The sequence below is a fragment of the Cottoperca gobio genome, chromosome 8 (assembly GCF_900634415.1).
Source record: "Cottoperca gobio chromosome 8, fCotGob3.1, whole genome shotgun sequence".
In the NCBI taxonomy this organism is placed as follows: domain Eukaryota; kingdom Metazoa; phylum Chordata; class Actinopteri; order Perciformes; family Bovichtidae; genus Cottoperca; species Cottoperca gobio.
In genome coordinates, this window is record NC_041362.1 from 20351335 (window position 1) to 20363278 (window position 11944).

Genomic DNA, 11944 nt, shown 5'->3' on the forward strand with positions numbered 1-11944 from the left:
ATCTATCTATCTATATCTATATATATATAATATATATCATATTATATCTCTACTTATCTTCTCTCTCTATATATATATATATATATTATATATATCTCCCATTATATCATCCACACATATATATATACCCTATATATATACTATCATCATATTATATATATATATATATCTTGTGTGTGTTATATATATATATGTTGTTTGTCTTATATCTATATTATATATATATCTATATAATTTATATATATTTTGTATCATCTCTCATAGTATATATCATCTATATATATAATCGTCTGATCGTCACAATCTATCTATATAACATATATATATATCTATGCTCTATACATCTATATTCCCCTATATATCTCTCTATATCTACAATCTCTCTATCATCATATATCCCTCTCTCTCCCTCTCTCTATACATATATATACCTCTATCTATATATCTATCTATCTATATTCTCATCTATATCTCTATCTATATATATATATATCTATATATATCTCTATATCTATCTATAGATCTATATAGATCTATATATATATATATATATATATATATATATATATATACATATATATATATATATATATATATATATATATATATATATATACGTTGAAAGGAGCCAGTTGAGGTGGTTCGGGCATCTAGTAAGGATGCCACCTGGGCGCCTCCCTAGGGAGGTGTTCCAGGCACGTCCAGCTGGGAGGAGACCCGGGGAAGACCCAGGACTCGGTGGAGAGATTATATCTCCTCACTGGCCTGGGAACGCCTCAGGATCCCCCAGTCGGAGCTGGAGGATGTGGCCGGAGAAGGGAAGATTGGGGTTCCTTACTGGAGCTGCTGCCCCCGCGACCCGATCCCGGATAAGCGGTGGACGATGGATGGATGGATGGATAGAGATAGAGATAGAGAGATATATATATATATATATATAAAATGTATATATATATATATAATAAAATGTATATATATATATATATATATATATATATATATATATATATATATATATATATATATATATATATATATATATATATATATATATATATATATATATATATGCATGCTTTCTGTCTGTATTCCAATGTTTATATATAATGTGGCAACTAAATTATGCTTAAGATTAAGCAATATAGAAAATGCACATTTACCCAATAAACTGTTACTATCAAGCTACAAACCTTTTAGATATTTAACCTTGACCGTTTTAGTTGCCACATGTGGAAATAAAAGGAATACCCAACTAAAGAATACTGTCAGTTTGCTAAATAAATGTATATGAAATATCAGATTAATGTGAGTGTTGTGTGTATTTCTCACCTGTAGCAAAGAGAGAGCCCACAGTTTCCTGATCTTCACACAGCACAGGGACGATCGAGACACCAACACACCAACTTGGTACAACGTCTGGTACCTGAGTACACAAACAATTATCAACCGAATTGAACGCCCCTAAGAAATGTAAAATAAAGTAAATCCTTCAGAATAATATCTTAGTGAGGTTAACTGACCAGCGGTACTGCTCTGCATGAGACAGGAACACTTTGGGGAAATACACGAGTTCCATCTGGAAAAGGAAACGTCTACATTATTCTGGGCTAAATATCATCACAAAATGTGCTATATTATTAACTGTTAAAATGTCCTCCAAATATGTGAACATTTAATCTCACACCCTTATACAGCCTATAGCACAAGGAAGTCGGGTTTGGCTTAACAACATGCAGTAAGATGAGCAGAGAACTTACCAAGCCCTGGTTGATGAAATACTCAGCGAAGTAGACCAATCCCAGGGGGAAGACAAACCTCAGCAAGCCCTGCTTACAGGAATCAAGTCATGTAACGTGTAATCAGACAAATAGTCAAGTTTGAAGTGAAGTGAAAAGAAGAGTGCACTTACTTTGACGACATGAAGTTTTTCTGTGCAGGTCAGAGGTCCACTGGTCCTGTCCTCTGTTACTTTGAGGGGGAGGAGAACATTATTCAATAACATAATTCATTCACATCAACATTGTGGAAATCAACAGCCTCTTTTAATCTGACAAATGAGAGGCTTCATTGTAGAGAAACAGCATAGTCACAGTCACTCAGACAGAGCAGGTTAACTCTATCAAACAATTCCTATACTGAATATGGATGAATTAAAACTCAAAAAAAGTTACAATGCAATTCTGTCTCCTCAAGAGAAGGGAACTGTTACATCTTTTCACTGTCTTTTGGTAATTAGCATCAGAGAGCCAACAGTCTGGCAAACACCAATGAGCTTTGTGCATTGTATCGATGGTCAAATGTTAACAGTAGCTTGAACCAACAAAGTACTTCATGCCGAAATGAACACACAAAGAGTGCAATCAAAATGAAGCAAAGACAACTGAGGCCAATGTCCACCACATGTCTGTGATGTAAGTACAGCAGTTTAGCAGCTAGAGCCAGACATTTCCCTCTGACGGTGAACGACCACTCTACCTCCTGAGCCACAGCTGGCACCTACACATCTACATCTATATTACATTACATTACATGTGAGTGCTGAGAAGCTTAATGGACATAGGCAGGGATGAGTGTGTGTAGCGGTTCCGCCTGTTCATACAATCATCTACCAGAAGGTAGGAGCTGGAACTCTGGGTGGAGAATGTGGGTTGGATCAGACACTATTTTCTGTTCCTGTCTAATGTTGGACTGCTCATAGATGGTTAAGAGGGACGGATGCTTTTTAACCCCCATCATTTTCATAGCAGTCTGTACCAGGCGAGCGATCTGTGATTTCAACTGCACTGTCAAGTTACCATACTACACTGTGATATCTTATGAAAATGTATCCGCTGTTGAAGTGTGGAGCAGAGACTTTCAACATGGACCCTCCAGCTGAGTGTATCAATGTGAACCCTGAGGTACTTATAAGAGCGGACTTGAACGATGGGTACATTGTGGATAACCACCTGCCTAAGGTCACCCACTGCCTTTGGGTCCCACATCATCTCCTCAGTCTTCCTCACGTCAGCACAAGATGGTTAAAATCATAAAGTAGGGGGAAACTGCTAGCTTAGCTGTATCAAAAGAAGAAACCTCAAAGCTATTTTATTTACACATTGATATCATTTTTGGAATGATCCGTTTTAACTGCTACACAGAGCGGATAACATCCAACATATATCTGTTTCCACACACAAATCCACCCACATACAGATTTCTTTATCACTTCTAATGAAAGCATACATATCTGACTGACACAACATCCTCCAACCAAACCAAGATAACACTGGGGGCATTGATGTTATTTGACTTCACATCTTACCATGTTTTCACAGTCCTGGTGTCCCTTATGTAATGTAATGAGTCATTTAAAGTTTGAAGTGTGCATATATAGAATGAAACTAAAACTGATTTTTTGAACTTTCAAAGAAAATTTAAGATCAAGCTTTTCCCCCACAAAAGAAACACACATTTTGAATTATTATCCATTTAGATTACAGAAATGCACTACTGGGCCTTCCTAATGAATGTACTATAATTACAATTGCAGCTAATGTTAAACTCACCAAGCAGCAAAACAGTGTATCAATGTGTGGTTTTTTAAATGTCAAAAGATTTTCAATCATATACATTTCTGATGTTTTTATGATGTTCTAGTGCTGTTACACTGAGTTTGTGAGATGTACCTGAGGTGGATTTCTCCTGCCCCTCTTCTGACTCATCCATCAGCCGCTGTCTCTCCTCTGACCTCACAGCAGCATATTGTGTCCGTCTCCACTGAGGTAGTGAAGGTGGAAGAACCAGTACCAAGAAATAGCTTGTGATGGTGTTGGGATAAGAGAAAATAAGAACCAAGAAGAATAACAAGGCTGAGACAAATTTAAGGACTGAAATCAAGTCAGGTTGAATTGATTGTGGAATCCAAAATGATAGTTAACAAAGTACTATAGTGAACAATAACTTAGTTTTTGGATTTTTTACATACGTACTGTTTTAAACCTTCTGTCAACCAATTTTAAAGAATCCCAATTACATCCACTGGGATACAAAGTTGTAAAACAAAACTTGAAAAAGTGCAATAATGAGTCTATCTTCAGCTGTAGGTAGCAACATGTGATCGTGAAAACAATGTGCCTGCCTATGCTTTGTCTATATACGCAGGGATAAGTCAGAAGTTAACAAACTAGATCAAATGGGACCAGATTTGGTACTGACTGTTCTCTATTCTAAAGTGTTAATGTACAAATATGTCCAATCATAAGCTCTCAAATGACAGAATACCACACTTACCTGATTAACATAGCAAACGGGACCACCAGCATGATGAGAAGCGTGATCTGGGGCGACAGGCCTACTTGGGTGAAGACTGAGTAGAGGAGGGCTCCAGCAACACCAGCACCACCAGTGCCTGAGCCCCACGCTCCCACCACGTCCCTGAAGCAGGTGGGAAGCAATCCAAACTAAATGTCTTCATAAGACACATCTTAGTGGCCCATACGTTACAAAAACACAACGACATGGTCCGACAATCAGCAGCTACATGACATCATTGCTGACATCTTCCAATCATTTCCCACTGCTTTAGGTTCATGACAGGGAGCTATTAAAATGATCTTTCAGGGACTTAAAGCTTGCTTGAGAAAGGTTGTGTGTAGTCACATTATCTTCACACGGCATTGTGGTTGCAAAGAGGAACTGTTTTGAAGGCTTTTCTTTCAAGGTTCATCTGAGGAAGCGCTAACATCAGGTGTTTCAGAGTCAAGTGCCAAACTAGAATGAAGCCTTGTGGTTGTAAGCCTCCGCCAACAAGTCAAGTTGCAGTTTACATCAATTTATGTCTAAAAAGTCTAAAATGTCATCACCTCATCATTTTATTCTAGTAGACATTTGTGTGAAATTGTCATAATTAGCATATGAATTCTTGAGTTATGACCCTGCTTTCATTTCCACTTTGTCTGTTTCAGCCGTAACTTCTTTGTTTGTTTTGGGACAATCTTCAGTTACATTGACTCAGATTTCCCTTCGTGTTTATGGATACCTTTGACTGTTGTTGGACTGTGTACCCTGTGTACCCTTGCTCCTTATTAAAGACCTTTTGATTCTACTGTGTACTGTCTGTTGGTTCCTCCCATGGTGGCACTAACAAAGGTTTGCCTGGACGACCAGATGCAAAAAACAAAACCACAACATTGGAAATGGTGAGAAGTATATCAGACTACGCCTTATACTTCAGGTACAAGTCATCTCAACTTGTATTGATTAGAGAAAGTTCTGTGATTTTGGAAGAAGTGTTTACCTGCTGAAGTACACAGTGAGAGAGAGGAAGGACAGTTCTCCGAGTCCAGCGCTGATACTGGCAAAGATCACTCCTAGAAACACGCAGTGGTAGAGAGGGAAGGACAGACGCCTTTAACATGCTCAGAAACTACAGAAAAGTGGGCTTATTCCTTTGTTTGACAAGGAAGAAAAATCACATTTGAATTTGTATAATTAATCAAATTAGTTGTAAAGTGGGTCATTTTATGTGGAGGTAATAGATCCAATCATGTGACCTTCTCTTCCATTTTACTTCACATCTCCGTTTCCTCTTTGACCTTGAGCAGAACTGCTCGATGGGCTACAGACAGTTTTACACTTTAGTGGACAATAAAGTTATGTTCTATTATTTCAATAAAATTGTCACCAATACACTTAAAAAGCCTTGGTCGTTACTTTGAAGACATGTAGCCTGACTCTAAGATCCCCTGCATGTGAGGTTCCCTGTACCTGTCAGCATTATCAAATTATTGTGACCAGTTTTCATTTTCTGCAAGGGTGGGTTCACTAGGTCAGGCTGGAGAGGGTTAATGTGTTGCATATCTGCTGACTGCAGGTCACGCAGCAGAACATGATGAGAGTGTTCTTTTAGCTTTGCTGGACTCTGACCTCTGATGTGCTGAGCAGGAAGAAGGACCTTTAGATCAATACGCTCTGTTCTGTAACGGAACACTTACTTAAATTCATTTGCCTCCTTCTCTTAAAGCCCTTTGCTTCAGACTTTAGAAAGAAGAGTGTATGTAAATACACAAACTTAAACATCACTTCACTAATCAGTCTTATCATGCTGATAAATATTTAGAGCAGGCGGCAGGTCATGATAAAACTAGAAACCAGAAATTAAACTGAAAATAAGTTGTATCTAATCCACCACCAATAATGATAAACGCTACGACTAAAAATAAGAGGAGCTCCGTTTACCTAGAATGCTTATCCACACAGCTGACGAGAAGGACACAAGGAGGAAACTTGTTGCTGCCATGATGGCGCAGAACAACACTCGGAAACTAGAAAAACAGGAATTATGAAGTAAATTTACAACACAGTAGAAAAGTCATGTAGTACACGAACATAAAAGAGCATTCTGTTATTTGGACAATATTCACTTTGCCGTAGTAACTGTCCAATTACTGAGAGACTGCAGCGTAAACAAGAGTCATAAGGTCAAACTGCTGTTCACAACGATATCCAATCAATTAAAATAACCAGCACAACCTTTACTAGAGTGGCTCCACTTTGATAAGCTACCATCAATCGAACTGAACACTTAAAAAAAATAAAAGACCACCAGGAAAGGGAAGCACTGTGGCCGCCTGAAGGCACACAAACAGCAAGTGTTGAGTTTCATAGAATCAACAGCAAAGGGAAGCGACTGGAAAGACTACAATTATCAAGACAGTAGACAAACATGGAACAAGTGTTGAGTTTGCATTATCCCGGGAACATATTGAAATGTGTCTCCAATATGTTCCGATGAAGGTACAGAGAGGCACCAAAATAAGCACCACATTACATGTTTCTGTAACACTAAGCGAAGGAATAACTTTTGGCCTCAACTTTTACTGACAGGTTCACAAGTGATAACAATTGTCTTACCCATAAGGCAGTTTGTGGATCACAAAGGGAGCAGACAACTTGATGACGAGCGTTGGGAGGATGTCAGCTAACAGCACGGCCTGAGGAGAAAAGCATCAGACCTCTTTGAAATCATTAATGTTTTCATGATGTGGGAGATTACATTATTACTCTTCTGTGGATGTCTTTTATTGTTCTCAATGCCATTGTTGTGGCAATATATTTTGTTCTATATTTCTGTAACAATCTCTGTTCGGGCCTCACGTTGCCATTTAGCCTTCGAACTCGCTGAGAATCTGCTGTTCTGGCAGCTGAAGAGATTTTCTATTCTCGTACTTTCATTTCTAGTTTGACAGATTAGTTTCAGTACCCGTTTACTTATTTTACTTTCTGCTCGTCTTAAAAGGTATTTAAAATGGCTGTCTCTCACATCTCTCTTGAGAGAAACTAATAATTATACATATATACATAAAGACTGCTTAAGGTTATTCTCTGTGGTGTTTGTGTTGTATTTACCGCAGTAGAGACAGGATTGCAGTCATAGCGGCTACTGTTACTACTGTTTACACCTTGGAAATCCAAAGTCAACGTAGCTGGAGTCTGGATATAAAAAAGGAAAAAAGTGAATTATTGACGTTCTCATTTGATGTTTATAAAGACCTTATAGCTTCAAGCCATTAGCAATAACAAAGGTCGGTGCAATACTAAATATTTAAATACTAATTTAACTTCTTACAAATGCTGTGGCGTTTTCTGTCTCTTGTTTTTTGAGGATGTCATGGGCGGCGCTCAGCATTATCACATAAGCAAAGTTGTTGCACAATCCAAGGAGCCTGGGGAGGTTATCAAAAGGGGGTACATAATAATATTACAGGGTAAGCAGATTCACATGTATCAATAACAGACAACTGAGAAAGATCAGTCAGTGTTTAATGTTGTACATACAAGATTAATTCCTAAATAAAAAGGTAAATAAAAATGATAATTTAGATGAAAAATAAAAGTTTTAAAAAAACTTTAGAAACCGTATAGTCCTGGTGCTTGACTATGATTGGCTGAGCCACGTTAAACCCGGTGTAAATTACTCTACAAACACACAGATGGGACCCTATTACTATAGTATTACTGCACCATTTACTCACCTACTATGAGAAGTGAAAGACATGGACAGGATAGAGGAAGATAATACTAATACTAATGAGAAAGTAACCAGGGACAACATCTCATACCACATACTCCAGTACAGGAGGTAGCGGTAGGCGGTTAAGGTGGTAGGTAGTTCAACTGCATTCATAAGCAGTTCAATTACTTTTTTGCCATTTTTTTGTGAAGTTAACTTCAAAAAACTTTTTGGGCCTTTAAATGCATTTGTCAGGCAAAGATTATTTCAAGCTGTTCATAATGTCTAAAAGGCTAAAAAATATTATTCATACAATATATTATATTATATCATAAAACACTTTCCATGAAGTTATTAGGTTTAATAGCGTTTGTTTCAGCAGTGCTTTCTGAGAACTAACTTTAGACTTGCAGTTTATTTCAAACACTGGACAGTAACTCACCAAAATCCAGTCCAGTTACGCCATTGTGTGCCACGATCTGTAAATAACAGACACACAGGACCTTTAGCAAGTCATACAGCAAGTGTGTTGGTAATCATTTGATATGAGGACAGACCCACCGTTAATGTCAGAGCGCTGAACAGGCTCTGCGTTGACACTGGCTGTCTGCTCCATGTTAACCAATGGGAGGAAATGTACCAAACTGGCGTTCCCGGACACCGGGCTAACGTTGTTACCGGGCTAACAGTTGTTACCGGGCTAACAGTTGTTACCTGGCTTATAGTTGTTAAAGTTACCGGGCTAACGTTGTAACCGGGGCTAGCAGTTGTTAACGTTACCGGGCTAACGGTTGTTAACGTTAGCGGGTTAACGTTGTTAGCGGGCTAAGCATTGTGCACTCACCGCGGCAGAGTCACGAGCTGTAACGGTATTTGTTTAGTCTCGAGCTGATTATTTCTGTTTGTAAACTTTGACGACGTCACATGAAACGTGGTGTTACATGCAAATAAATTCTCGCGGAAACAAAACATTCCCAAATCGTTCCCATTCAGTGACGCGATTCAGGATACAAACGTAGCTTATACAGTATTTTGTAATATAAAAACATATTAAATATAAAAAAGACAACATATTTAAATATGTTTTTGTAACGAATTACTTGTGGCTTTGGGGCAGCTGTGGTCCACATCCCAGTCCTCCCTACCCCTACCCTCAGCACCAGCAGCTGTATAATGGATGTATGCGTGCCTTTATATTAACTTTGACATGTATGACAAGGGTTGGCAACGAAACTCATTTTTACGAAGTATCCATAACTAGACCAAAAACAGTGTATTTTTGTAATTGTAATTTTGTATTTATAACAGCCTTTATTTTTACTTTTGCATTTATTGAACGCCTTTATCTCTTAATTATATTTGTAATTACTTTTTAATGGCGGGAGGGGGGGGGGGGGGGTGCAGGTGTGTAATGTCATATATAGTTTAAGCTACTGGATGCCTACATTTCCCTCGGGATCAATAAAGTATATCTATCTATCTAGTTGAACCCTGATAATATATAATGATGACATGTCTTCACCTCTCTGGGAACCATCACCTTATCGTGGTGGAGAGGTTTGTGTGTCCCTATGAACCTGAGAGCTGTGTTGTCTGGAGCCTAGTGCTCCTGGTAGGGTCTCCCAAGGCAAATTGGTCTCAGGCGAGGGGCCAGACTAAGAATGGTTCAAAAACGACTTCATGAAAGAAAGGGAAAGGAAAGGAGAGACCCTGCCCGGAGGAAGCCCGGGGCCCCCGTCTGGAGCCAGGCCCAGAGGGAGGGCCCGACAGCGAGCGCCTGGTGGCCGGGTTTGCCACGGAGCCCGGTCGGGCACAGCCCGAAGAAGCTACGTGGTGCCTCCCATCCATCCATCCTGTGGGCCCACCACTCATGGGAAAAACCGCTGGGGTCGGGTGCGCTGTCACACGGGTGGCAGTGATGGTCAGGGACCTCGACGGACCAGACCCGGGCAGCAGAGGCTGGCTCTGGGGACGTGGAACGTCACCTCTCTGTGGGGGAAGGAGCCGGAACTAGTGCGGGAGGTGGATCGCTACCAGTTGGATCTGGTGGGGCTTACCTCCACGCACAGTCTTGGCTCTGGAACCGTACTCCTGGATAGGGGTTGGACTCTATTCTTCTCCGGAGTTGCCCAAGGTGTGAGGCCTCGGGCCGGGGTGGGGATACTCACTAGCCCCCGGCTGAGCGCCGCCACGTTGGAGTTTATCCCGGTGGACGAGAGGGTCGCCTCCCTACGCCTTCGGGTTATGGGGGGGAAAACTCTGACTGTTGTTTGTGCCTATGCCCCAAACCGCAGTTCTGAGTATTCGGCCTTCTTGGAGACCCTGAATGGAGCCCTGCAGGTGGCTCCAGTAGGGGACTCCGTAGTCTTGCTGGGAGACTTCAACGCACACGTGGGAAACGATGGAGACACCTGGAGAAGCGTGATTGGGAGGAAGGGCCTCCCTGATCTAAACCCGAACGGTCGTTTGTTGTTGGACTTCTGTGCTAGTCATGGAATGGCCATAACAAACACCATGTTCGAACATAAGGATGCTCATAAGTGCACGTGGTACCAGAGCACCCTAGGCCAAAGGTCAATGATCGATTTCGTAATCGTATCATCTGATCTGAGGCCGCATGTTTTGGACACTCGGGTGAAGAGAGGGGCGGAGCTGTCGACTGATCACCATCTGGTGGTGAGTTGGATCAAGGGGTGGGGGAAGACTCTGGACAGACCTGGTAAACCCAAACGGGTAGTGCGGGTGAACTGGGAACGTCTGGAGGAAGCCCCTGTCCTGGGGATCTTTAACTCACACCTCCGGCGGAGCTTTTCAGCCATCCCTGTGGAGGTTGGGGGCATTGAACCTGAGTGGGCGATGTTCAAAACCTCTATTGCTGAAGCTGCGGTGATGAGCTGTGGTCTCAAGGTCTTAGGTGCCTCAAGGGGCGGTAACCCTCGAACACCGTGGTGGACCCCGGTGGTCAGGGAAGCCGTCCGACTGAAGAAGGAGTCCTTCCGGGTTATGTTATCCGGGAGGACTCCGGAAACAGTTGCAGGGTATCGAAGGACTAGAAGGGCGGCAGCTTCTGCCGTGTCAGAGGCAAAGCAGCGGGTGTGGGAGAAGTTCGGAGAAGCTATGGAGAAGGACTTTCGGTCGGCACCAAGGTGCTTCTGGAAAACCATCCGGCACCTCAGGAGGGGGAAGCGAGGAACCATCCAAGCTGTGTACAGCAAGGGTGGGACCCTGCTGACTTCAACTGAGAAGGTTATCGGCCGCTGGAAGGAGCACTTTGAGGAACTCCTGAATCCGACTAACACGCCCTCTATGGTTGAGGCAGAGCTGGAAGCTGATGGGGGATCATCGTCAATTTCCCTGATGGAAGTCACTGAGGTAGTCAAACAACTCCACAGTGGCAAAGCCGCAGGGGTTGATGAGATCCGTCCAGAAATGCTGAAGGCTTTGGGTGTTGAGGGGCTGTCTTGGTTGACACGCCTCGTCAACATTGCGTGGAAGTCTGGGACAGTGCCTAGGGGTTGGCAGACCGGGGTGGTGGTTCCCCTATTTAAAAAGGGGGACCAGAGAGTGTGTGCCAACTACAGGGGTATCACACTTCTCAGCCTCCCTGGTAAAGTCTACTCCAAGGTACTGGAAAGGAGGGTTCGGCCGGTAGTCGAACCTCTGATTGAAGAGGAACAATGCGGATTCCGTCCTGGTCGTGGAACAACAGACCAACTCTTTACTCTTGCAAGGATCCTGGAGGGGGCCTGGGAGTACGCCCATCCGGTCTACATGTGTTTTGTGGATCTGGAGAAGGCGTATGACCGGGTCCCCCGGGTGATACTGTGGGAGGTGCTGCGAGAGTATGGGGTGAGGGGGTCACTTTTGAGGGCCATCCAATCCCTGTACGCCCAAAGCGAGAGTTGTGTCCGGATACTCGGCAGTAAGTCGGACTCGTTTCCCGTGAATGTT

At 42.0% G+C, this 11944-nt stretch overlaps 1 protein-coding gene across 2 annotated transcripts; it reads right to left on the reverse strand.

The window, feature by feature from the left end:
* Positions 1 to 1166: 1166 nt before the first annotated feature.
* On the reverse strand, positions 1167 to 8945 carry cln3 (CLN3 lysosomal/endosomal transmembrane protein, battenin). Of its 2 annotated transcripts, none has more exons than XM_029437982.1 (13): positions 8555 to 8945; positions 8436 to 8472; positions 7610 to 7706; positions 7390 to 7473; positions 6895 to 6974; positions 6220 to 6305; positions 5279 to 5351; positions 4273 to 4416; positions 3669 to 3799; positions 1910 to 1962; positions 1758 to 1826; positions 1521 to 1576; positions 1167 to 1423 (listed from the first exon to the last, which is right to left on the reverse strand). In XM_029437982.1, exons 1-13 carry the CDS (start codon positions 8607 to 8609, stop codon positions 1183 to 1185), a joined length of 1206 nt encoding a protein of 401 aa, XP_029293842.1. In that variant the 5' UTR covers positions 8610 to 8945; the 3' UTR covers positions 1167 to 1182. The 2 variants fall into 2 exon arrangements, with proteins under 2 accessions (XP_029293842.1, XP_029293841.1); XM_029437981.1 differs by having other exon boundaries at positions 1910 to 1968.
* Positions 8946 to 11944: the final 2999 nt, after the last annotated feature.

Bases quoted from the DNA above. Each gene is read 5' to 3' on its own strand.
- cln3 (XM_029437981.1), bottom strand. From the start codon at position 8,609: ATGGAGCAGACAGCCAGTGTCAACGCAGAGCCTGTTCAGCGCTCTGAC. The intron at 1,969-3,668 runs GTACATCTCACA...TCCCCCTCAAAG, and splicing joins GCAGGAGAAATCCACCTCAG to TAACAGAGGACAGGACCAGT. The intron at 1,577-1,757 runs GTAAGTTCTCTG...TTCCTTTTCCAG, and splicing joins ATTTCATCAACCAGGGCTTG to ATGGAACTCGTGTATTTCCC.